We start from the raw sequence: 26,938 nt of genomic DNA on the forward strand, positions 1-26,938 counted from the left end.
ACTTTGAGAATCTTAGAACAACCCTTGTTGAACCCCTAATGTTTAGTGTATAAAGCGCATTTCTATATTAGCGGGTTAGGGTCAGGTGCTGGCTTCAGATTTTCACTTCATCACATATAGTCTGGCGGCGGTTCGGATGGGTTATTAGCAATTGCGGAAGGGTGCGGGATAACAAACAGCTGACCCGTGCACCACTAGTTCCTATAGCTAAATGGATCAAACGTTTTGGAACGTTTGGAACATAAATGCCAGTAATATAACTGACATAATTCCTTAGAATCAGAGATGCATGTTTGTTCTACATAATACATTTCTATCTGAACGTTGGCCAAGGTTGTGCTTGTCCTCCTGCTGAACGCGGCCCTTGTACCCGCTTGTACAAACACCACCAAGACATGATTACTATTTAACAGTCGGGGCTCGGACCCTCATTGGCTGAATTTGCTCTCCACCCTTTTCAGCAACTTTTCAGGAAAATCTGTCATTCTGCATTTGTCGATTCAGTACCTTGACAGTTCCCGAGAACGACATACAGGACGGCATCTAACCTGCTGTAGACATCATGCATAAGGTTTTCTCCCGATTCAATGGCCCATGTTTGGGTTGGATAAGAGACCCCTACAATGCCTTTGCTTGCTTGGCCAAATTCCATTGGCCTAGTGGTAAGTTACCTTGGTGATGTCGACTTGTAAACAGAGACCGAACACACAAGACTCAAATTCTTGTTTGGATGACATGTATAGAATGGCTGTCTGCTTTTTTTTTTTGCTTTTGCGATCTAGTTTGATTGCTTTTGTGGTCATTAGAACTTTGCACTCCAACTTGCAGTAGAGTAGCGCTTGCTGAGCGCAAGGATTCCATTGATAGCCTTCTGTAATCTTTATATTAGGCCTAGGTAAAACTTGAGCTTTGACAGTGTAATAATATATTACTTGGATTGTTTTCACAAACATAGTCATAATCCCCCGAGTGCATACAGCAAAGAAGTCATGGTGCTTTATTCTATATTTTCACTATGTGCAAATTCTTTTTCAAGATAATTTGTGGTTGAAGTTCACTGTATGTACAGTGGGGAGAACAAGTATTTGATACACTGCCGATTTTGCAGGTTTTCCTACTTACAAAGCATGTAGAGGTCTGTAATATTTATCATAGGTACACTTCAACTGTGAGAGACGGAATCTAAAACAAAAATCCAGAAAATCACATTGTATGATTTTTAAGTAATTAATTTGCATTTTATTGCATGACATAAGTGTTTGATCACCTACCAACCAGTAAGAATTCCGGCTCTCACAGACCTGTTAGTTTTTCTTTAAGAAGCCCTCCTGTTTTCCACTCATTACCTGTATTAACTGCACCTGTTTGAACTCGTTACCTGTCTAAAAAACACCTGTCCACACACTCAATCAAACAGACTCCAACCTCTCCACAATGGCCAAGACCAGAGCGCTGTGTAAGGACATCAGGGATAAAATTGTAGACCTGCACAAGGCTGGGATGGGCTACAGGACAATAGGCAAGCAGCTTAGTGAGAAGGCAACAACTGTTGGCGCAATTATTAGAAAATGGAAGAAGTTCAAGATGACGGTCAATCACCCTCGGTCTGGGGCTCCATGCAAGATCTCACCTCGTGGGGCATCAATGATCATGAGGAAGGTGAGGGATCAGCCCAGAACTACATGGCAGGACCTGGTCAATGACCTGAAGAGAGCTGGGACCACAGTCTCAAAGAAAACCATAAGTAACACACTACGCCGTCATGGATTAAAATCCTGCTGCGCACGCAAGGTCCCCCTGCTCAAGCCAGCGCATGTCCAGGCCCATCTGAAGTTTGCCAATGACCATCTGGATGATCCAGAGGAGGAATGGGAGAAGGTCATGTGGTCTGATGAGACAAAAATAGAGCTTTTTGGTCTAAACTCCACTCGCCGTGTTTGGAGGAAGAAGAAGGATGAGTACAACCCCAAGAACACCATCCCAACCGTGAAGCATGGAGGTGGAAAAATCATTCTTTGGGGATGCTTTTCTGCAAAGGGGACAGGATGACTGCACCGTATTGAGGGGAGGATGGAAGGGGCCATGTATCGCGAGATCTTGGCCAACAACCTCCTTCCCTCAGTAAGAGCATTGAAGATGGGTCGTGGCTGGGTCTTCCAGCATGACAATGACCCGAAACACACAGCCAGGGCAACTAAGGAGTGGCTCCGTAAGAAGCATCTCAATGTCCTGGAGTGGCCTAGCCAGTCTCCAGACCTGAACCCAATAGAAAATCTTTGGAGGGAGCTGAAAGTCCGTATTGCCCAGCGACAGCCCTGAAACCTGAAGGATCTGGAGAAGGTCTGTATGGAGGAGTGGGCAAAAATCCCTGCTGCAGTGTGTGCAAACCTGGTCAAGATCTCTGTAATTGCAAACAAAGGTTTCTGTACCAAATATTAAGTTCTGCTTTTCTGATGTATCAAATACTTATGTCATGCAATAAAATGCAGATTAATTACTTAAAAATCATACAATGTGATTTTCTGGATTTTTGTTTTAGATTCCGTCTCTCACAGTTGAAGTGTACCTATGATAAAAATTACAGACCTCTACATGCTTTGTAAGTAGGAAAACCTGCAAAATCGGCAGTGTATCAAATATTTGTTCTCCCCACTGTATAGATCTATTTATTCACCTAAAAGCCTTATTAATAATCAACAACCTATAGATTTGTTAAGTCTATTCTAGAGGACTGAGCAATGAGCATGCTGTTTGGATACAAGCCAAGTCATTGTGAATGTTTGAGCACATTACTTAGGCATACCATTTGTTTATTGCTTATTTGATATGATAATATTATCGTTTTATTATTATAACCGAATTGTATCATTTTGTGAATGAGGATCTTAAAAGGTTGTCCTATATCTCACTTGCCTTCCCAAAGTAGCCTACATCTGTTTTACCAGCCTAGATACAGTGGGGGAAAAAAGTATTTAGTCAGCCACCAATTGTGCAAGTTCTCCCACTTAAAAAGATGAGAGAGGCCTGTAATTTTCATCATAGGTACACGTCAACTATGACAGACAAAATGAGAAGAAAAAATCCAGAAAATCACATTGTAGGATTTTTTATGAATTTATTTGCAAATTATGGTGGAAAATAAGTATTTGGTCAATAACAAAAGTTTCTCAATACTTTGTTATATACCCTTTGTTGGCAATGACACAGGTCAAACGTTTTCTGTAAGTCTTCACAAGGTTTTCACACACTGTTGCTGGTATTTTGGCCCATTCCTCCATGCAGATCTCCTCTAGAGCAGTGATGTTTTGGGGCTGTCGCTGGGCAACAGACTTTCAACTCCCTCCAAAGATGTTCTATGGGGTTGAGATCTGGAGACTGGCTAGGCCACTCCAGGACCTTGAAATGCTTCTTACGAAGCCACTCCTTCGTTGCCCGGGTGGTGTGTTTGGGATCATTGTCATGCTGAAAGACCCAGCCACGTTTCATCTTCAATGCCCTTGCTGATGGAAGGAGGTTTTCACTCAAAATCTCACGATACATGGCCCCATCATTCATTCTTTCCTTTACACGGATCAGTCATCCTGGTCCCTTTTCAGAAAAACAGCCCCAAAGCATGATGTTTCCACCCCCATGCTTCACAGTAGGTATGGTGTTCTTTGGATGCAACTCAGCATTCTTTGTCCTCCAAACACGGCGAGTTGAGTTTTTACCAAAAAGTTATATTTTGGTTTCATCTGACCATATGACATTCTCCCAATCCTCTTCTGGATCATCCAAATGCACTCTAGCAAACTTCAGACGGGCCTGGACAGGTACTGGCTTAAGCAGGGGGACACGTCTGGCACTGCAGGATTTGAGTCCCTGGCGGCGTAGTGTGTTACTGATGGTAGGCTTTGTTACTTTGGTCCCAGCTCTCTGCAGGTCATTCACTAGGTCTCCCCGTGTGGTTCTGGGATTTTTGCTCACCATTAAAAAATCTCCCCTTGTGATCATTTTGACCCCACGGGGTGAGATCTTGCGTGGAGCCCCAGATCAAGGGTGATTATCAGTGGTCTTGTATGTCTTCCATTTCCTAATAATTGCTCCCACAGTTGATTTCTTCAAACCAAGCTGCTTACCTATTGCAGATTCAGTCTTCCCAGCCTGGTGCAGGTCTACAATTATGTTTCTGGTGTCCTTTGACAGCTCTTTGGTCTTGGCCATAGTGGAGTTTGGAGTGTGACTGTTTGAGGTTGTGGACAGGTGTCTTTTATACTGATAACAAGTTCAAACAGGTGCCATTAATACAGGTAACGAGTGGAGGACAGAGGAGCCTCTTAAAGAAGAAGTTACAGGTTTGTGAGAGCCAGACATCTTGCTTGTTTGTAGGTGACCAAATACTTATTTTCCACCATAATTTGCAAATAAATTCATAAAAAATCCTACAATCTGATTTTCTGGATTTTTTTTCTCATTTTGTCTGTCATAGTTGACGTGTACCTATGATGAAAATTACAGGCCTCTCTCATCTTTTTAAGTGGGAGAACTTGCACAATTGGTGGCTGACTAAATACTTTTTTTCCCCACTGTACCTACCGAGACAGTATCAGTTATCTGAGATGCCCTAACAAGCAACCTAGCTTCATGAGATAAGATTATCAATTTCCTTTGCGGCCTTAAATACTTTTATTATTCATTGATGGGCAGGATAAACCCTGGGAGGTTAGAAATCTCCTTTTCGAGGAGTTCAGATAACGTTGGCATACTGTCTTCACGTGGTCCTCTGTAGCTCAGCTGGTAGAGCACGGCGCTTGTAACGCCAAGGTAGTGGGTTCGATCCCCGGGACCACCCATACACAAAAATGTATGCACGCACGACTGTAAGTCGCTTTGGATAAAAGCGTCTGCTAAATGGCATATTATTATTATTATTATATTCACGTTTGTCCTCCTCACCCTCTAAATAGCCAATATAATTGATTGTAGCTTGTAAAGCACCGAGCTGTCTGTTCAAACGACTAGTACACAGCTCAGATACCCATGCATACCCCACAAGACATGCCACCAGGGGTCTCTTCACAGTCCCCAAGTCCAGAACGGACTCTGGAAAATGCAGAGCCATGACTACATGTACAGTAACTCTATTCCACATCAAGTAACTCATGCAATCAGTAAAGTCAGATTTAAAAAACAAATAAAACTACACCTTATGGAACAATGCGGAGTGTGAAGAGACACACACACACAGGCACACACACACATACACACGCACCCACACACATACAGTGGGGAGAACAAGTATTTGATACACTGCCGATTTTGCAGGTTTTCCTACTTACAAAGCATGTAGAGGTCTGTAATTTGTTTCAAAGGTACACTTCAACTGTGAGAGACGGAATCTAAAACAAAAATCCAGAAAATCACATTGTATGATTTGTAAGTAATTAATTTGCATTTTATTGCATGACATAAGTATTTGATACATTAGAAAAGCAGAACTTAATATTTGGTACAGAAACCTTTGTTTGCAATTACAGAGATCATACGTTTCCTGTAGGTCTTGACCAGGTTTGCACACACTGCAGCAGGAATTTTTGCCCACTCCTCCATACAGACCTTCACCAGATCCTTCAGGTTTCGGGGCTGTCGCTGGGCAATACAGACTTTCAGCTCCCTCCAAAGATTTTCTATTGGGTTCAGGTCTGGAGACTGGCTAGGCCACTCCAGGACCTTGAGATGCTTCTTACGGAGCCACTCCTTAGTTGCCCTGGCTGTGTGTTTCGGGTCGTTGTCATGCTGGAAGACCTAGCCACGACCCATCTTCACTGCTCTTACTGAGGGAAGGAGGTTGTTGGCCAAGATCTCGCGAAACATGGCCCCTTCCATCCTCCCCTCAATACGGTGCAATCGTCCTGTCCCCTTTGCAGAAAAGCATCCCCAAAGAATGATTTTTCCACCTCCATGCTTCACGGTTGGGATGGTGTTCTTGGGGTTGTACTCATCCTTCTTCTTCCTCCAAACACGGCAAGTGGAGTTTAGACCAAAAAGCTCTATTTTTGTCTCATCAGACCACATGACCTTCTCCCATTCCTCCTCTGGATCATCCAGATGGTCATTGGCAAACTTCAGATGGGCCTGGACATGCGCTGGCTTGAGCAGGGGGACCTTGCATGTGCTGCAGGATTTTAATCCATGACGGCGTAGTGTGTTACTAATGGTTTTCTTTGAGACTGTGGTCCAAGCTCTCTTCAGGTCATTGACCAGGTCCTGCCGTGTTCTGGGCTGATCCCTCACCTTCCTCATGATCATTGATGCCCCACGAGGTGAGATCTTGCATGGAGCCCCAGACCGAGGGTGATTGACCGTCATCTTGAACTTCTTCAATTTTCTAATAATTGCGCCAACAGTTGTTGCCTTCTCACCAAGCTGCTTGCCGATTGTCCTGTAGCCCATCCCAGCCTTGTGCAGGTCTACAATTTTATCCCTGATGTTCTTACACAGCTATCTGGTCTTGGCCATTGTGGAGAGGTTGGAGTCTGTTTGATTTGAGTGTGTGGACAGGTGTCTTTTATACAGGTAACGAGTTCAAACAGGTGCAGTTAATACAGGTAATGAGTGGAGAACAGGAGGGCTTCTTAAAGATAAACTAACAGGTCTGTGAGAGCCGGAATTCTTACTGGTTGGTAGGTGATCAAATACTTATGTCATGCAATAAATTGAAAATGAATTACTTAAAAATCATACAATGTGATTTTCTGGATTTTTGTTTTAGATTCCGTCTCTCACAGTTGAAGTGTACCTATGATACAAATTACAGACCTCTACATGCTTTGTAAGTAGGAAAACCTGCAAAATCGTCAGTGTATCAAATACTTGTTCTCCCCACTGTATGTGGGGAGAACAAGTGTTGTATTTGCTGTATTTGCCTTGCAAAAGTACTGTATTTGCCTTGCAAAGTATTCACCCCCTGGCATTTTTCCTATTTTGTTGCATTACAACCTGTAATTTAAATGGATTTTTATTTGGATTTCATGTAATGGACATACACAAAATAGTCCAAATTTGGTGAAATGAAACGAAAAAAATAACTTGTTTTAAAAAAAATTGAAAAAATAAATAACGGAAAAGGGGTGTGTGCATATGTATTCACCCCCGTTGCTATGAAGCCCCTAAATAAGATCTGGTACAACCAATTACCTTAAGAAGTCGCATAATTAGTTAAATAAAGTCCACCTGTGTGTCACATGATCTGTCACATGATTTCAGTATATATACACCTGTTCTGAAAGGCCCCACAGTCTGCAACACCACTAAGCAAGGGGCACCACCAAGCAAGCGGCACCATGAAGACCAAGGAGCTCTCCAAACACGTCAGGGACAAAGTTGTGGAGAAGTACAGATCAGGGTTGGGTTATAAAGAAATATCAGAAACTTTGAACATCTCACGTAGCACCATTAAATCCATTATTATAAAATGAATATGGCACCACAACAAACCTGCCAAGAGAGGGCCGCCCACCAAAACTCACGGACCAGGCAAGAGGGCCTCCTGTAGCTCAGTTGGTAGAGCATGGCGCTTGCAACGCTAGGGTTGTGGGTTCGATTCCCACAGGGGGCCAGTATGGAAATGTATGAACTCACTAACTGTAAGTCGCTCTGGATAAGAGCATCTGCTAAATGACTAAAAATGTAAATGTAAAAAATGAGGGCATTAATCAGAGAGGCAACAAAGAGACCAAAGATAACCCTGAAGGAGCTGCAAAGCTCCACAGTGGAGATTGGAGTATCCACAGAGCTGGGCTTTACGGAAGAGTGGCCTGAAAAAAGGCAAACACGTTTGGTGTTCGCCAAAAGGCATGTGGGAGACACCCCAAACATATGGAAGAAGGTACTCTGGTCAGATGAGACTAAAATTGAGCTTTTTGGCCATCAAGGAAAACGCTATGTCTGGCGCAAACCCAACACCTCTCATCACCCTGAGAACACCAACCCCACAGTGAAGCATGGTGGTGGCAGCATCATGCTGTGGGGATGTTTTTTCATCGGCAGGGACTGAGAAACTGGTCAGAATTGAAGGAATGATGGATGCCGCTAAATAAAGGGAAATTCTTGAGGGAAACCTGTTTCAGTCTTCCAGAGATTTGAGACTGGGACAGAGGTTCACCTTCCAGCAGGACAATGACCCTAGGCATACTGCTAAAGCAACACTCGAGTGGTTTAAGGGGAAACATTTAAATGTCTTGGAATGGCCTAGTCAAAGCCCAGACCTCAATCCAATTGAGAATCTGTGGTATGACTTAAAGATTGCTGTACACCAGCGGAACCCATTCAACTTGAAGGAGCTGGAGCAGTTTTGCCTTGAAGAATGGGCAAAAATCCCAGTGGCTAAATGTGTCAAGCTTATAGAGACATACCCCAAGAGACTTGCAGCTGTAATTGCTGCAAAAGGTGGCTCTACAAAGTATTGACTTTGGGGGGGTGAACAGTTATACACGCTCAAGTTTTCTGTTTTTTTGTGTTATTTCTTGTTTGTTTCACAAAAAATATTTTGCATCTTCAAAGTGGTAGGCATGTTGTGTAAATGAAATTATACAAACCCCCCCAAAATCAATTTTAAATCCATGTTGTAAGGCAACAAAATAGGAAAAATGCCAAGGGGGGTGAATACTTTCGAAAGCCACTGTATGGTGGTATTATAAATGTTGTATTTTAGATATGTAGTGGTGCAATAATGTTATATATATTTTATATATATTTTATTTTATTCTTGTTTTTTGTCTTAATGTGTTTAGACATCAGGAAGAGTAGCTGCTGCCTTGGCAGGAACTAATGGGGATCCTTAATAAATACAAACCATTTTTTTTAAACAAAGGTCTCTCTTTCTCTCTCTCATCCATAGTTGTAAATCGTTGTATCCTGAGTTGACCTATTCATTATATAGTGCACATAGACCTATACCTAAAAAAGTATCACCCCCCTCTAAATTAAGGATAATTGATTGTACCATTTAGTAGGACAACTAGACTACTCAAATTGGACACACTAGCACACCCTGCCTTTTCGACCTAGGGCTAGGGGGGTCAGAAAGCCTGTCTTGGCTTACTTAATTACAGTGTAGGAAAGCCTAAGTACATGTAGGAAAGCCTAAGTACATTTCAACTGTACCTGTGACAGTATAGTACCTTGACCAAGGGTCATGGACTAATTATGCCTCGGCTTACCTTTAGCCCTGTTCAAATGTAGTGCACATAGGGTGGAATTTCAGGTGCAGACATACAGTGCCTTGGGAAAGTATTCAGACCCCTTGACCTTTTCCACATTGTTACGTTACAGCCTTATTCTAAAATGGATTAAATAAATAAAAATCATCAGCAATCTACAGACAAAACCCCATAATGATAGAGCAAAAACAAGATTTATACAAAATAAAAAACAGAAATACCTTATTTACATAAGGTGCTATGAGACTCGAAATTGAGCTCAGGTGCATCCTGTTTCCATTGATCATCCTTGAGATGTTTCTACAACTTTATTGAAGTCCACCTGTGGTAAATGCAATTGATTGGACATGATTTGGAAAGGCACACACCTGTCTATATAAGGTCCCACAGTTGACGGTGCATGTCAGAGCAAAAACCAAGCCATGAGGTCGAAGGAATTGTCCGTAGAGCTTCAAGACAGGATTGTGTCAAGGCACAGATCTGGGTAAGGGTACCAAAAAATGTCTGCAGCATTGAAGGTCCCCAAGAACACAGTGGCCTCCATCATTCTGAAATGGAAGAGTTTGGAACCACCAAGACTTTTCCTAGAGCTGGCCACCTGGCTAAACTGAGCAATCAGGGGAGAAGGGCCTTGGTCAGGGAGGTGACCAAGAACCCGATGGTCACTCTGACAGAGCTCTAGAGTTCCTCTGTGGAGATGGTTGTCCTTCTGGAAGGTTATCCCATCTCTGCAGCACTCCACCAACCAGGCCTTTATGGTAAAGTTGCCAGACGGAAGCCACTCATCAGTAAAAGGCACATGACAGCCCACTTGGAGTTTGCCAAAAGGCACCTAAAGACTCTCAGACCATGAGAAACAAGATTCTCTGGTCTGATGAAACCAAGATTGAACTCTTTGGCCTGAATGCCAAGCGTCACGTCTGGAGGAAACCTGGCACCATCCCTACAGTGAAGCATGGTGGTGGCAGCATAATGTTGTGGGGATGTTTTTCAGCGGCAGGGACTTGGAGACTAGTCAAGATCAAGGAAAAAATGTACGGAGCAAAGTACAGAGAGATCCTTGATGAAAACCTGCTCCTGGGACAAAGGTTCACCTTCCAACAGGACAACGACCCTAAGCACACAGCCAAGACAACGCAGGAGTGGCTTCGGGACAAGTCTCTGAATGTCCTTGAGTGGCCCAGCCAGAGCCCAGACTTGAACCCGATCGAACAGCTCTGGAGAGACCTGAAAATAGCTGTGCAGTAACGCTCCCCATCCAACCTGACAGCTTGAGAGGATCTGCAGAGAAGAATGGAATAAACTCCCCAAATACAGGTGTGCCAAGCTTGTAGCGTCATACCCAAGAAGACTCTATGCTGTAATCGCTGCCAAAGGTGCTTCAACAAAGTACTGAGTAAAGGAGCTGAATACTTAAATTATCCAACATTTCTAAAAATCTGTTTTTTCTTTGTCATTATGGGCTGTGTAGATTGATGGGGGGGAACAATTTAATACATTTTAGAACAAGGCTGTAACGTAACAAAATGTGGAAAAAGTAAAGGGGTCTGAATACTTTCCGAAGGCACTGTAGGGCTGGATTCAATACGTATCACCGAAATTCAGTGCTATAGCGCAATTTGAAATGTAAAGGTAATTTCCGATTGAGCCGACATATGCAGCGTTTACCGCACTTTCCACTAACACGGGAACAACTTTAAATCTCTTTAGCGCTACAGATGGAATGGGGCCCTTAATCTTCTTTCCAATCCTCTCCTCTTCCAGGTGCATTATTTCAAAAGTCTGCAGTGAAACACCCACCCCCTGACCTCCCTGAGATGCCCCCATGTAGCTTTAATCCAGAAGAATACAAGGTACAGTAAGAATGTAGCTTCATTCCAGAGGAATAAAAGTTACAGTAAGAATGTAGCTTTAATCCTGAGGTATAAAAGTTACAGTAAGAATGTAGCTTTAATCCTGAGGAATACAAATTACAGTAAGAATGTAGCTTTAATCCAGAGGAATAAAAATTACAGTAAGAATGTAGCTTTAATCCAGAGGAATAAAAATTACAGTAAGAATGTAGCTTTAATCCTGAGGAATACAAATTACAGTAAGAATGTAGCTTTAATCCAGAGGAATAAAAATTACAGTAAGAATGTAGCTTTAATCCTGAGGAATACAAATTACAGTAAGAATGTAGCTTTAATCCAGAGGAATAAAAATTACAGTAAGAAGGCAGGGTTTACATTAACAAAGTTGGAGTGTCAAACTTATAACAGTGCCGGGTTTGGGTCAATTCCATTTTAATTCAGTCAATTCAGGAAGTAAACTAAATTTCAAAATTCCTGAGCAGAGAATTAAATGTCACTTTACTTCCTGAATTGACTAAATTGACCCCAACCCTGGTGATAAGTTCCAGTAACAGTGTATTCATTTTAGTATAGTGTGTACCTTTATAATATAATCTGCCCATGTCCTAGGTCCAAAAATTCATATTGAACATGGTATCATTATTCTAGGACATGTCCAAAGAGCGTATGATGGAGATTCGGAGACAGAACTGCAACCCTATGACCATGAAAGTGACCTACTACAAGAAGCCAGTGTACATCCACCAGGGACACATGCAGTGGCTGTGGGACGTGGACGGGAGGCGCTACCTGGACCTGTTCGCTGGCGTTGCCACTGTCAGCGTGGGGCACTGCCACCCGTAAGATCCTTTCATATACCCATCACTATCCACCTAGCCTGAGTACCAGTCTACAGTATTTGGCTTGACAATGAGCAATGGAGTTGGCAAGAGCACAAACAGATCTGGGACCAGGCTACTATCCACCAGGAATTGGGTCAAGTTCATTTTTGATTCAGGAAGTAATTTCAATGACGAAAATTGGAATTGGAATTTCAGTTTACATCCTGAATTAAAATGGAATTTACCCCAACCCCGCTTGCTATAGAAGAGAAAGTATCACTCATCATTTGTCATTTGTCAATGAAGTTCCAAGGATCCTCTGAACATCTCTAAGCTGTTGCTGATGTTGTGTCTCTGTAGAAAGGTGACAGCGGCAGCAGAGAAGCAGCTGCGAAAGCTGTGGCATACAACTAACATCTACGTGCATTCCCCTCTGCATGAGTACACTGAGAAACTAGCTGCCACCCTACCAGACCCACTGAAGGTACAGCACCATGTCCTCGGTTAATTTTGTTTGTTTATTTCATTGTATGATACAGTGATGTTTCACCACAACACACGGAACTTATCTGCAATATTGGTCAGGTTCTGCAGGTTCCAAAGGTTCCGATGACCAAATGAATTGATGATCATCAATTGTTTGGATTTCTATTGAGACAAAGCGCCATAATTACAAACACAAATATCCTGTCTGTACCTGTGTTTCCTGCTAGGTTATCTACCTGACAAACAGTGGCTCTGAGGCCAACGACCTGGCTATGCTCATGGCTAGGCTACACACAGGAAACTTTGACGTCATCACACTGAGGTAACCCTGGCTACGGTTTGGTCTTTATTGGTTTGCTAATGAATGTTCAACTGTGATAATAAGTGGTTGTTTGTCTCTTTCCTATACAGTGTGATAACAGACTGAAGGATAACAGACTGATGTATAACAGTGTGTGGTTGTACTCTAGTGTTACCTCACAGGAGAAGTTTGAACTGCTTCTTACTGCAGTGTAACATGAGAACAAGGGAGAACAAGGGAGAACATGGGAGAACATGGGAGAACAAGGGAGAACAAGGGAGAACAAGGGAGAACAAGGAGAACAGGGGAGAACAGGGAGAACAGGGAAAACAAGGGATAACAGGGAAAACAAGGAGAACAAGGGAGTGGTGCAGTGGTTTAAGGCACTGCATCACAGTGCTAGCTGTGCCACTAGAGATCCTGGTTCGAATCCAGGCTCGGTCGTAGCCAGGCATTGACCGGGAGACCCATGGGGCAGCGCACAACTGGCCCAGCGTCGTCCAGGGTAGGAGAGGGAATGGCCGGCAGGGATGTAGCTCAGTTGGTAGAGCATGGCATTTGCAACGCCAGGGTTGTGGGTTCGATTCCCACGGGGGGCCAGTATGAAAAAAATAAAATAATGTATGCACTCACTAACTGTAAGTTGCTCTGGATAAGAGTGTCTGCTAAATGACAAAAATGTAAATACGGGAGAACAAGGGAGAACAAGGGGAAACAAGGGGGAACAAGGGAGAACAAGGGGGCACAAGGGAGAACAAGGGGGCACAAGGGGGAACAAGGGAGAACAAGGGGGCACAAGGGGAAATAAGGGAGAACAAGGGAGAACAAGGGAGAACAAGGGAGAACAAGGGGGAACAGGGAGAACAGTCAGAGAACGTGTTTGCTCTGAAGTGGATATGAAATGTTTAGTTGATCATAAACTAAAAACTGTGAATAAACTCTGGTTGCCTGTCTGTTGCAGGGGTTCCTACCATGGTGGCAGTCCACATACTATGGGTCTCACCTCCAATGCAGCCTATAAGTACCCCGTTGCCTCTGGGTTAGGCTGCCACAATGTAAGTATGAGATGGCGATCACTACTGTCTGTCACCAGGACCGGCCCGCTTATTAGGTACCCTATGGTGGCAGATTGATGAGGGCGGCTTTTTCTGAGCTAAACTGACCAAGACGCACCTCCAACAACACATAAAACCTCACATAATTCTGCCCAAGAACAATGAACATTTCTCTCAACCAGTGGCATATGGGCTTTTTAGGTGCAGTGCCCACTTTGTCAAAGGCAGGGATGCAAAGTATTTATCTTGTCCATTCCCAGCGATGCAGCTCTGCAGCACTCCACCAACATTCCGTCCCAAAAAATTATCTAACATAAATCATGTACAGTGAGGGAAAAAAGTATTTGATCCCCTGCTGATTTTGTACGTTTGCCCACTGACAAAAAAATTATCAGTCTATAATTTTAATGGTAGGTTTATTTGAACAGTGAGAGACAGAATAACAACAAAACAATCCAGAAAAACGCATGTCAAAAATGTTATAAATTGATTTGCATTTTAATGAGGGAAATAAGTATTTGATCCCCTCTCAATCAGAAAGATTTCTGGCTCCCAGGTGTCTTTTATACAGGTAACGAGCTGAGATTAGGAGCACACTCTTAAAGGGAGTGCTTCTAATCTCAGTTTGTTACCTGTATAAAAGACACCTGTCCACAGAAGCAATCAATCAATCAGATTCCAAACTCTCCACCATGGCCAAGACCAAAGAGCTCTCCAAGGATGTCAGGGACAAGATTGTAGACCTACACAAGGCTGGAATGGGCTACAAGACCATCGCCAAGCAGCTTGGTGAGAAGGTGACAACAGTTGGTGCGATTATTCGCAAATGGAAGAAACACAAAAGAACTGTCAATCTCCCTCGGCCTGGGGCTCCATGCAATATTTCACCTCGTGGAGTTGCAATGATCATGAGCACGGTGAGGAATCAGCCCAGAACTACACGGGAGGATATTGTCAATGATCTCAAGGCAGCTGGGACCATAGTCACCAAGAAAACAATTGGTAACAAACTACGCCGTGAAGGACTGAAATCCTGCAGCGCCCGCAAGGTCCCCCTGCTCAAGAAAGCACATATACAGGACCGTCTGAAGTTTGCCAATGAACATCTGAATGATTCAGAGGAGAACTAGGTGAAAGTGTTGTGGTCAGATGAGACCAAAAATCGAGCTCTTTGGCATCAACTCAACTCGCGTGTTTGGAGGAGGAGGAATGCTGCCTAAGACCCCAAGGACACCATCCCCACCGTCAAACATGGAGGTGGAAACATTATGCTTTGGGAGTGTTTTTCTGCTAAGGGGACAGGACAACTTCACCGCATCAAAGGGACGATGGACGGGGCCATGTACCGTCAAATCTTGGGTGAGAACTCCTTCCCTCAGCCAGGGCATTGAAAATGGGTTGTGGATGGGTATTCCAGCATGACAATGACCCAAAACACACGGCCAAGGCAACAAAGGAGTGGCTCAAGAAGAAGCACATTAAGGTCCTGGAGTGGCCTAGCCAGTCTCCAGACCTTAATCCCATAGAAAATCTGTGGAGGGAACTGAAGGTTCGAGTTGCCAAACGTCAGCCTCGAAACATTAATGACTTGGAGAAGATCTGCAAAGAGGAGTGGAACAAAATCCCTCCTGAGATGTGTGCAAACCTGGTGGCCAACTACAAGAAACGTCTGACCTCTGTGATTGCCAACAAGGGTTTTGCCACCAAGTACTAAGTCATGTTTTGCAGAGGGGTCAAATACTTATTTCCCTCATTAAAATGCAAATCAATTTATAACATTTGTGACATGCGTTTTTCTGGATTTTGTTGTTGTTATTCTGTCTCTCACTGTTCAAATAAACCTACCATTAAAAGTATAGACTGATCATGTCTTTGTCAGTGGGCAAACGTACAAAATCAGCAGGGGATCAAATACTTTTTTCCCTCACTGTAGCAGATATAGCACATGGTAGAAAGTGTATGTGGCCTTTTTCTGTAGCCTACAAGCTGGAGATAAAATGTATGACAATGTAATGAGACTAAATTGTTTTTGGTATCTTTTAATTGTCAATATTAGACTAAGCATAGGTGATTTGATGATGTTGACATGTTGAAGTTTAAATGGTGCTTGAATAGTGGAGGCAGCTGTTTTCTTTGCGACTTGCGGTAACTCCGTGGTTCTACATCAATAGTTGTTTAGTGCTTTGAAAATGACGGAAATATCAACTTGCTTGACCATGCTTTAGGTCAGTGGTTCCCAACCAGGGGGTACTATGACCCCTGGGGGTATTTGGCCTAGCCACAGGAGGTACCTGAGAAGACTCATGAGACCATGTGCTTACTGGTCAAATGGAAATGAGGGGGTACTTCATGGGTATTCTGGGCAGAGAAAAATTCAGTTGGTGGTACAATAAGGGGAAAAGGTTGGGAACCCGCTGCTGTAGGTCATGTAACTGTTTGTTACGTGCAATATGCTTTGTGGACTTCACCGGACAGATGTTGCTCTCCGGTTTTGTGATGAAACAAAAGTGTGGTTGAATTTATTCTGCCACTGTGTCTTCTTATTGTCTCGGCCTTAGGCCTATATACAGTGGGGGGAAAAAGTATTTAGTCAGCCACCAATTGTGCAAGTTCTCCCACTTAAAAAGATGAGAGAGGCCTGTAATTTTCATCATAGGTATAAGTCAACTATGATAGACAAAATGAGAAAACAAAATCCAGAAAATCACATTGTAGGATTGTTAATGAATTTATTTGCAAATTATGGTGGAAAATAAGTATTTGGTCAATAACAAAAGTTTCTCAATACTTTGTTATATACCCTTTGTTGGCAATGACACAGGTCAAACGTTTTCTGTAAGTCTTCACAAGGTTTTCACACACTGTTGCTGGTATTTTGGCCCATTCCTCCATGCAGATCTCCTCTAGAGCAGTGATGTTTTGGGGCTGTCGCTGGGCAACACGGACTTTCAACTCCCTCCAAAGATTTTCTATGGGGTTGAGATCTGGAGACTGGCTAGGCCACTCCAGGACCTTGAAATGCTTCTTACGAAGCCACTCCTTCGTTGCCCGGGCGGTGTGTTTGGGATCATTGTCATGCTGAAAGACCCATGCCCTTGCTGATGGAAGGAGGTTTTCACTCAAAATCTCACGATACATGGCCCCATTCATTCTTTCCTTTACACGGATCAGTCGTCCTGGTCCCTTTGCAGAAAAACTGCCCCAAAGCATGATGTTTCCACCCCCATGCTTCACAGTAGGTATGGTGTTCTTTGGATGCAACTCAGCATTCTTTGTCCTCCAAACACGACAAGTTGAGTTTTTACCAAAAAGTTCTATTTTGGTTTCATCTGACCATATGACATTCTCCCAATCCTCTTCTGGATCATCCAAATGCACTCTAGCAAACTTCAGATGGGCCTGGACATGTACTGGCTTAAGCAGGGGGACACGTCTGGCACTGCAGGATTTGAGTCCCTGGCGGCGTAGTGTGTTACTGATGGTAGGCTTTGTTACTTTGGTCCCAGCTCTCTGCAGGTCATTCACTAGGTCCCCCCGTGTGGTTCTGGGATTTTTGCTCACCGTTCTTGTGATCATTTTGACCCCACGGGGTGAGATCTTGCGTGGAGCCCCAGATCGAGGGAGATTATCAGTGGTCTTGTATGTCTTCCATTTCCTAATAATTGCTCCCACAGTTGATTTCTTCAAACCAAGCTGCTTACCTATTGCAGATTCAGTCTTCCCAGCCTGGTGCAGGTCTACAATTTTGTTTCTGGTGTCCTTTGACAGCTATTTGGTCTTGGCCATAGTGGAGTTTGGAGTGTGACTGTTTGAGGTTGTGGACAGGTGTCTTTTATACTGATAACAAGTTCAAACAGGTGCCATTAATACAGGTAACGAGTGGAGGACAGAGGAGCCTCTTAAAGAACAAGTTACAGGTCTGTGAGAGCCAGAAATCTTGCTTGTTTGTAGGTGACCAAATACTTATTTTCCACCATAATTTGCAAATAAATTCATTAAAAATCCTACAATGTGATTTTCTGGATTTTATTCTTCTCAATTTGTCTGTCATGGTTGACGTGTACCTATGATGAAAATTACAGGCCTCTTTCATCTTTTTAAGTGTGAGAACTTGCACAATTGGTGGCTGACTAAATACTTTTTTTCCCCACTGTATCACGGTCGCAAGGCATATGAACTAACAGGTTATAGAGCAAACCACACAATTATCACAACACATAGGTTGTAATATGTTGTTGTTTTTTGGCTTCCCCTGTGATTTTACCCACGCTACTGCTTCAACGTCTGGAAAAATACATATATTAGACGTCTTTTCAACGTCATTTTGCTTACTGGGACTATTCAAGTAGGGGCAGCAATTGTTTGGTCTCACCCTAGGGCAGCAGAATGGCCAGGACCAGCCCTGTACCGAATAGTAATTTTTCACCCATATCTTACATTATATGTCCGATCTATTACAGCAATCTGGGTTTTATTTGAAGCTATGGCGCAGTGAGGATGAGACAGGTTTAACCTAATTTGACTCCTCTCCTGCCAGACCATGTGTCCTGATGTATTTGCTGGCCCGTGGGGAGGAAGCAACTGTAGAGACTCCCCAGTCCAGACCATTAGGAACTGTAGCTGTCCCCAAGGTACAGTAAAACACACACAGGGTGTAGCCATCTATGAACCACCAGGGAGGTCTTATTGGGAGTAGGAGTCTCCAGGTTACACACACATGTGCAGACACAATAACCCCCCCCCCCCCCCCCCCCTCCCCCACCAAAGCACTGAAACTCAGAATTAGACTTAGATTTTATCCTGCCTTCTGGTTGGTTCAACCTTCTGTTAATGCACTGCAGCTTAGTTAGAGACGGATATATCCTTGAACACACTGAGCACATGTGTGTGTAACCTGGAGACTCCTAATCTCCTAATGAATTATGTGGATAATAATTTTTTGTAGGGGTTGATAAATTTTTCGTTAGGGCATTCTCAGCAATAAAACAGTGATACAATTAGGCTAAGATCCTAAATATGTAGCCAGGGCATTATAACACTGCTTCATAAAAGGCATTATATTATCTTGTGAACAAAATCTATTATTACACTGTCTATTTTCTGCATTGGGCTCCCGAGCAGCGGTCTAAGGCACTGCATCTCAGTGCTTGAGGCGTCACTACAGACCCCCTGGTTCGATTCCAGGCTGTATCACAACCGGCCGTTATTGGGAGTCCCATAGGGCGGCGCACAATTGGCCCAGCATCGTCCGGGTTTGGCCGGTGTAGGCCGTCATTGTAAATAAGAATTTGTTCTTAACTGACTTGCCTAGTTAAATAAAGGTACAAAATATATATAAAAATAAAAAATAAATGATGCTACTGTGATATTTTATCTATAGAAAGTATTAATGTATTTTCCAACATCGACTGTTGATGCTGTTTTGTGCTAAATCCTGTTTTGTCTGTATCTGTGCTAAAGTGTGTAGCAGACTATACTGCCCTACCAAGCAAAAAGACAGTAACTGCTCATTTGGTCGAAAATGAGTTAATGTCATTTTTGCTACATTAAATACATGCTTAATCATGTGGACAAGTATCCTGCCTCTATTGTATAGTGGAGAAAATGGGGGTCATGTTAGCAGTAACTGCATAAGGTTACTGTGAAACCAAGGTAAATAAAAGCCATTTTTCTCAGTTCCACGCTATGAGCAGGTACTGCCTTTTTGCTTGGTAGGGCAGTATAGACAGAGGTAATTTTACAATCACATTCAATCAAAACCTGTATCTGGTTGTAAAACTCCAGTAGTGTGTTATTTAGCTCAGTTGAATAAGGGTGAGGGTTATGCGGCAAACCTGAAAATGAATATTTTTTACAGTCAGACCTAAGTTCAGTTCAAAGTCCACTTTTTAATCAAACATTTACCATTTCCTAGAAAATTTTTCAACCCATTCACTTTATAACTCCCTGTCTGTCAGCGAGTAACACTACTGTGCCTGTAAATCTGTCAAACAAGTTCCATGGTCCAGTGTTTACACTACCTTGAAAGAGGAAGTTTGAGTAAGGGTAAAAATGTGCAACAGCATTAATGCGGTTTGGTTGTTGGGTGGTGAAACACATTATTACCCTTGATTGCTGACACGCAAAACATTTTGGGACTAATATCAAAAATGGAAACTAATGAAACAAATACCCAAGTTCCTTTCATTCTTCAATTACAGGATCGTGTACGGCGAATGACAAATACATTGGGCAGCTGAACGAGGTCATTGCCACCAGTGTTCCCAGTCGCATCGCTGGTTTCTTCGGTGAACCTATTATGGTACAGTTCTTATCGTTATCCTTTCAACATCTCCATAGCTACAAGAAGTAAGGATAAACCCTTATAAAAAACAACCCAATAACCATCTTGTTACTGCAAGAAATGTATGAGGCAAATTATATATATATATATATATATAAGGCTTTAAACAAGAAGCTGTGACCTAAAAACGCATACTCCCGAGTGGCGCAGCGCTCTAAGGCACTGCATCTCAGTGCTTGAGGCGTCACTACAGACCCCCTGGTTCGATTCCGGCTGTATCACAACCGGCCGTGATTGGGAGGGCGGCGCACAATTGGCCCAGCGTCGTCCGGGTTTGGCCGGTATAGGCCGTCATTGTAAATAAGAATTTGTTCTTAACTGACTTGCCTAGTTAAATAAAGGTAATATAAAAAATACAGTAAGAACAATGTAGCACATTGCTATGGGGAACAAATCACACGCTGAAGAAGCCAACTCTTAATTGGCTATTATTCCAGCTCAGCTAACAAAGGCTAATTATCTTCATAGGAGAGATAGGCTTAAATATACACTGCTCAAAAAAATGAAGGGAACACTAAAATAACACATCCTAGATCTGAATGAATGAAATAATCTTCTTAAATACTTTTTTCTTTACATAGTTGAATGTGCTGACAACAAAATCACACAAAAATTATCAATGGAAATCAAATGTATCAACCCATGGAGGTCTGGATTTGGAGTCACCCTCAAAATTAAAGTGGAAAACCACACTACAGGCTGATCCAACTTTGATGTAATGTCCTTAAAACAAGTCAAAATGAGGCTCAGTAGTGTGTGTGGCCTCCACGTGCCTGTATGACCTCCCTACAACGCCTGGGCATGCTCCTGATGAGGTGGCGGATGGTCTCCTGAGGGATCTCCTCCCAGACCTGGACTAAAGCATCTGCCAACTCCTGGACAGTCTGTGGTGCAACGTGGCGTTGGTGGATGGAGCGAGACATGATGTCCCAGATGTGCTCAATTGGATTCAGGTCTGGGGAACGGGCAGGCCAGTCCATAGCATCAATGCCTTCCTCTTGTAGGAACTGCTGACACACTCCAGCCACATGAGGTCTAGCATTGTCTTGCATTAGGAGGAACCCAGGGCCAACCGCACCAGCATATGGTCTCACAAGGGGTCTGAGGATCTCATCTCGGTACCTAATGGCAGTCAGGCTACCTCTGGCGAGCACATGGAGGGCTGTGCGGCCCCCCAAAGAAATGCCACCCCACACCATGACTGACCAACCGCCAAACCGGTCATGCTGGAGGATGTTGCAGGCAGCAGAACATTCTCCACGGCGTCTCCAGACTCTGTCACGTCTGTCCCGTGCTCAGTGTGAACCTGCTTTCATCTATGAAGAGCACAGGGCGCCAGTTGCGAATTTGCCAATCTTGGTGTTCTCTGGCAAATGCCAAACGTCCTGCACGGTGTTGGGCTGTAAGCACAACCCCCACCTGTGGACGTCGGGCCCTCATACCACCCTCATGGAGTCTGTTTCTGACCGTTTGAGCAGACACATGCACATTTGTGGCCTGCTGGAGGTCATTTTGCAGGGCTCTGGCAGTGCTCCTCCTGCTCCTCCTTGCACAAAGGTGGAGGTAGCAGTCCTGCTGCTGGGTTGTTGCCCTCCTACGGCCTCCTCCACGTCTCCTGATGTACTGGCCTGTCTCCTGGTAGCGCCTCCATGCTCTGGACACTACGCTGACAGACACAGCAAACCTTCTTGCCACAGCTCGCATTGATGTGCCATCCTGGATGAGCTGCACTACCTGAGCCACTTGTGTGGGTTGTAGACTCTGTCTCATGCTACCACTAGAGTGAAAGCACCGCCAGCATTCAAAAGTGACCAAAACATCAGCCAGGAAGCATAGGAACTGAGAAGTGGTCTGTGGTCACCACCTGCAAAACCAGTCCTTTATTGGGGGTGTCTTGCTAATTGCCTATAATTTCCACCTGTTGTCTATTCCATTTGCACAACAGCATGTGCAATTTATTGTCAATCAGTGTTGCTTCCTAAGTGGACAGTTTGATTTCACAGAAGTGTGATTGACTTGGAGTTACATTGTGTTGCTTAAGTGTTCCCTTTATTTTTTTGAGCAGTGTATTTATAACTACATAGGCCATAGCCTACTGGTTCTAGTGGTTATGCTTTAACATAGTTATTTCTGGCTCCATATAATCTGACAAGTACAGCCAATTAAATTGAATTATTTATCCAATATAAACTTAACTCATTGTGGAGACGTTGCATTACACATTTGTCATGTCCGAGGGTTTACTGTTGAAAATAAACAATTGTCACAGGATAGTTGTGGTTTCATATGTTGTTTAATTGTTATTATTATATATTGCTTCATGTATTTCTACAGGGAGTTGGAGGAGCTGTCCAATACCCCAAGAACTTCCTGAAGGATACCTACAAACTTGTGAGGGAGAGAGGTGGGGTCTGCATTGCAGATGAGGTTAGATACCTTTACATATTCCATCCTCGTATGTATTTTTTCAATATGCCTATTTGTTTATATACCATTCATTACATATAACAAATGACAACTATATAGATGCTTCAGAAATCATTAATAAGCAAGTCATCATGCTACATAAAAGGATGTCAAAAAGGTTATGTCCACATAGATCTATGTGTCACTCATATATCAACCATGTTTTCTGTTTGTACCTGGTCTTCTCTGCATCAGGTCCAGACAGGATTTGGCCGCACAGGAAGTCACTTCTGGGGGTTCCAAGGTCATGAGGTCATACCAGACATGGTCACCATGGCGAAGGGCATCGCTAATGGCTTCCCTATGGGAGCGGTTGTCACGACACCTGGTAAGACAGGAAGCACTTGCTTTATTTACCACCTCAGTGGAGGGGAAGAAGGTATAGCACTCCACACACAGCTGATCATAGCTACTGTTAAATAAAACAATGACTGCCTGACACATGCATTTGCTGAATAGAATAGAAATGTCTTCTGTCTTTCCCAACACCCCTAGACACACACACACAGGGTCAGCAGCACTGCAGCGCCTCTTGATGGAGGGGCTAGGAATTTGCTCACTGCCATCATCCTTCAGTCAATTTAGGATGTAAATAAACATTCTAATTCAGTTTCTCCTAATTGAAAAGTCATCACATTTACATTACATTTTAGTCATTTAGCAGACGCTCTTATCCAGAGCGACTTACAGTTAGTGCATACATTATTTTATCGAACCCACAACCCTGGCGTTGCAAACGCCATGCTCTACCAACTGAGCTACATCCCCTGCCGGCCATTCCCTCCCCTACCCTGGACGACGCTGGGCCAATTGTGCGCATGCTATATACAGTAGAAACCAACTCTGGAACCTTACAGGTTCTATAACTGACAACCCTAATACAGGTTCTATAAGGACCATGATGCAGGTTCTGTAACTGAGAAATATGATACTGGTTCTACAAGTGAGAACCGTGATACAGGTTCTACAAGTGAGAACCGGGTAATGCCAGCTTTTTTTGTAACAGCTTTGTTTCCATGTCAACACATCCGTATTATCCCTGGAATCAATAGGCCAGAAACAATGATTGTTCAGCTCTCACACCACAATGATGGTTCAGGTCTCACACCACGGTGTGCTAACAATCAATGTCTCTGATTGATGTCAGACAACACACCACTCGGACTGTGTGTCTGTGCTAGTGCGTGTGTTGAGGCGTGAGGAAACATAACCAGCTAACCCTTGGAGGTCAGTCTCAGCTTTCAACAGGTCTCACAGAGTGTAGTAATAATCACTATTGTAATGTGGTAGTGATTTTCCTTGTGGTTCTGGATTCATCCACTTTTCAGTCCGTGGCCTGTATCAAGGGTTGGAACGGTTCAAGGAACAGAACCGAAAACAACAAAATTATTTATAGCCTATTTATTGCCTTACCTCCATAACTTGCTACATTTGCACACACTGTATATATATTTATTTCTGTTGTATTTTTGACTTTGTTTTGTTTTACCCCATATGTAACTCTGTGTTGTTGTTTTTATCGCACTGCTTTGCTTTATCTTGGCCAGGTCGCAGTTGTAAATGAGAACTTGTTCTCAACTGGTTTACCTGGTTAAATAAAGGTGAAATAAAATAAAAAAAATAAAAAAAATTGAGGAACAGAGCCCAAACCGAAAGTGATCTATACTTTTCCGGAAAAGAACCGTTATTTTTAAAAACATGGGAACCGGTTAATAACTGCATTTTTTTCCTTTCCCACAAAAATCGCAACAAAGAGCCTATTGCAAAGCCCTCACTCTATCACTCAGAAAGTTATTCCATCGTCTGCCTGCCAGCTGGAACTCTCTGCCAGTGGGTATGTGTGTAGGTTACCTGCCCCTCCCCTCTGAAGCATAGGTTTCTGTAGCCTAGTGATGACGTTACAAGCGTAATTCAGAAAAAGAGATGTTTAATTAGAGAATGGATTGACATTTTCAATGCTAGTTAAGGACTGAGTGTACAAAACATTAAGGACATCTGTTCTTTCCATGACATAGACTGACCGGGTGAATCCAGGTGAAAGCTATGATCCATTATTGATGTCAGTGGTTGTGATGAGTGTGATGAAAGGAGTCAGTCGCAGGAGGGTAATCACCGAATACAGAGTTGAATCCTTCGTTGACACACAAATGCGCTCAAATAGCGATCAACGAAACAGGCACAGGGGACACTCATCCCTGGCAAATACACTGTAATGGTAGAATCCAATAATACATAGGCACAGGGGGAAATTCTACCCTGGCAACAACAAGGTAAGGGTAGCTCAACCGAGCTACACACAGCTCACTACAAACAATCACCCACACAGACAAGGAAGCAGAGGGAACACTTAAACAATGACTAATGAGGGATAAGGACCAGGTGTGTGTGATAAATAAGACAAAACAAATGGAGTGATGATAAATGGATCGGCAGTAGCTAGTAAGCCGGTGACGACGAACGCCGAAACCTGCCCGAACAAGGAGGGGAGGCAGCCTCGGCGGAAGTCGTGACAGTTTTTAAATCCACTTCAAATCAGTGTAGATGAAGGGGAGGAGACAGGTTAAAGAAGGATTTTTAAGCCTTGAGACAATTGAGACATGGATTATTTGTGTGTGCCATTCAGAGGGTGAATGGGCAAGACAAAATATTTAAGTGCCTTTGAACTGGGTATGATAGTAGATGCCAGGCACACCGGTTTGTGTCAAGAACTGCAACGTTGCTGGGTTTTTCACGCTAAACAGTTTCCCATGTGTATAAAGAATGGTCCACCACCCAAAAAATATCCAGTCAACTTGACAAAACTGTGGGAAACATTAGTCAACATGGGCCAGCATCCCTGTGGAACGCATTCGACACCTTGTAGAGTCCATGCCCCGATTAATTGAGGCTGTTCTGAGGGCAAAAGGGGTGCAACTCAATATTAGGAAGGTTTCCTTAATGTTTTATGCACTCAGTGAGTAGTTATCACGTTTCACATTGGATTTATTAACTACAAAAAGGTAAGAGGTGTTTTGAATTTTTGTGCTGCTCTGCACACACAAGCTTGTTAGCTAGCTAGCGAATGTTTGCTCTGGCCCAACGTTAAACCAACTCATTCAAAGATCCTCCATAGAAGCCACTCCTCCGTAGGTATAATTCTGTGGGCCTAATTCAGATACTGCATGTCATAACGAGATGCCCAGCGCTTAAAAGGCAAGCTTCCTCCATCCTCACCCTCAAAATGTCAGTTGCATCTCGCGCCCTACATTGTGACTGGCAGCACAGTGTGTGGTTTTCTTTCATCATGATTAAACCAATGCTATTACGCAAAATACAATTTGCTCTTCATGACTTTCCTTTACAGATTAAATTGCTTAACCACTCCACAGAAAGCTGCTCTATCCGCACTGATCGGTGAAGTCATTTAATGTCGAGCTTAATGTTAAAATACACACTACCGTTCAAAAGTTTGGGGTCACTTAGAAATGTCCTTGTTTTCGAAAGAAAAGCAATTTGTACTTTTTTTGGTTCTAACACCAGTCTCAACGTCAACAGTGAATAGGCGACTCCGGGATGCTGACCTTCTAGGCAGAGTTGCAAAGAAAAAGCCATATCTCAGACTGCCCATCTTAATATTTTATTTTTATTGGCCAGTCTGAGATATGGCTTTTTCTTTGCAACTCTGCCTAGAAGGTCAGCATCCCGGAGTCGCCTCTTCACTGTTGACGTTGAGACTGGTGTTTTGCGGGTACTATTTAATGAAGCTGCCAGTTGAGGACCTGTGAAGCATCTGTTTCTCAAACTAGACACTAATGTATTTGTCATCTTGCTCAGTTGTGCACTGGGGCCTCCCACTCCTCTTTATATTCTGGTTAGAGACAGTTTGCGCTGTTCTGTGAAGGGAATAGTACACAGCGTTGTACGAGATCTTCAGTTTCTTGGCAATTTCTTGCCTTCATTTCTCAGAACAAGAATAGACTGATGAGTTTCAGAAGAAAGTTCTTTGTTTCTGGCCATTTTGATCCTGTAATCGAACCCACAATTGCTGATGCTCCAGATACTCAACTAGTCTCAAGAAGACCAGTTTTATTGCTTCTTTAATCAGCACAACAGTTTTCAGATGTGCTAACATAATTGCAAAAGGGTTTTCTAATGATCAATTAGCCTTTCAAAATGATAAACGTGGATTAGCAAACACAATGTGCCATTGGAACACAGGACTGATGGTTGCTGATAATGGGCCTCTGTACGCCTATGTAGATATTCCATTAAAAATCAGCCGTTTCCAGCTACAATAGCCATTTACAACATTAACAATGTCTACACTGTATTTCTGATCAATTTGATGTTATTTTAATGGACAAAAAATTTGCTTTTCTTTCGAAAACAAGGACATTTCTAAGTGACCCCAAACTGTTGAACGGTAGTGTAGGT

The 26,938-nt window shown here is 43.2% G+C and overlaps 1 protein-coding gene across 1 annotated transcript in view; it reads left to right on the forward strand.

Moving 5' to 3' along the window:
• The first annotated feature begins 472 nt into the window (after positions 1-472).
• The window catches only part of agxt2 (alanine--glyoxylate aminotransferase 2), a 30,460-nt gene continuing 3,994 nt past the window's right edge, over positions 473-26,938 (forward strand). Inside the window, exons 1-10 of the mRNA XM_084169931.1 lie at positions 473-662; positions 10,965-11,053; positions 11,702-11,892; positions 12,235-12,358; positions 12,588-12,682; positions 13,623-13,716; positions 18,254-18,347; positions 19,917-20,017; positions 22,394-22,486; positions 22,721-22,853. Coding sequence (XP_084026057.1) covers positions 563-662; positions 10,965-11,053; positions 11,702-11,892; positions 12,235-12,358; positions 12,588-12,682; positions 13,623-13,716; positions 18,254-18,347; positions 19,917-20,017; positions 22,394-22,486; positions 22,721-22,853 — 1,114 coding nt within the window. The 5' untranslated portion in view covers positions 473-562. The remainder of the gene's footprint in view (positions 663-10,964; positions 11,054-11,701; positions 11,893-12,234; positions 12,359-12,587; positions 12,683-13,622; positions 13,717-18,253; positions 18,348-19,916; positions 20,018-22,393; positions 22,487-22,720; positions 22,854-26,938) is intronic.

Source organism: Coregonus lavaretus (assembly GCF_964263955.1).
Source record: "Coregonus lavaretus genome assembly, chromosome: 10".
NCBI lineage: Eukaryota > Metazoa > Chordata > Actinopteri > Salmoniformes > Salmonidae > Coregonus > Coregonus lavaretus.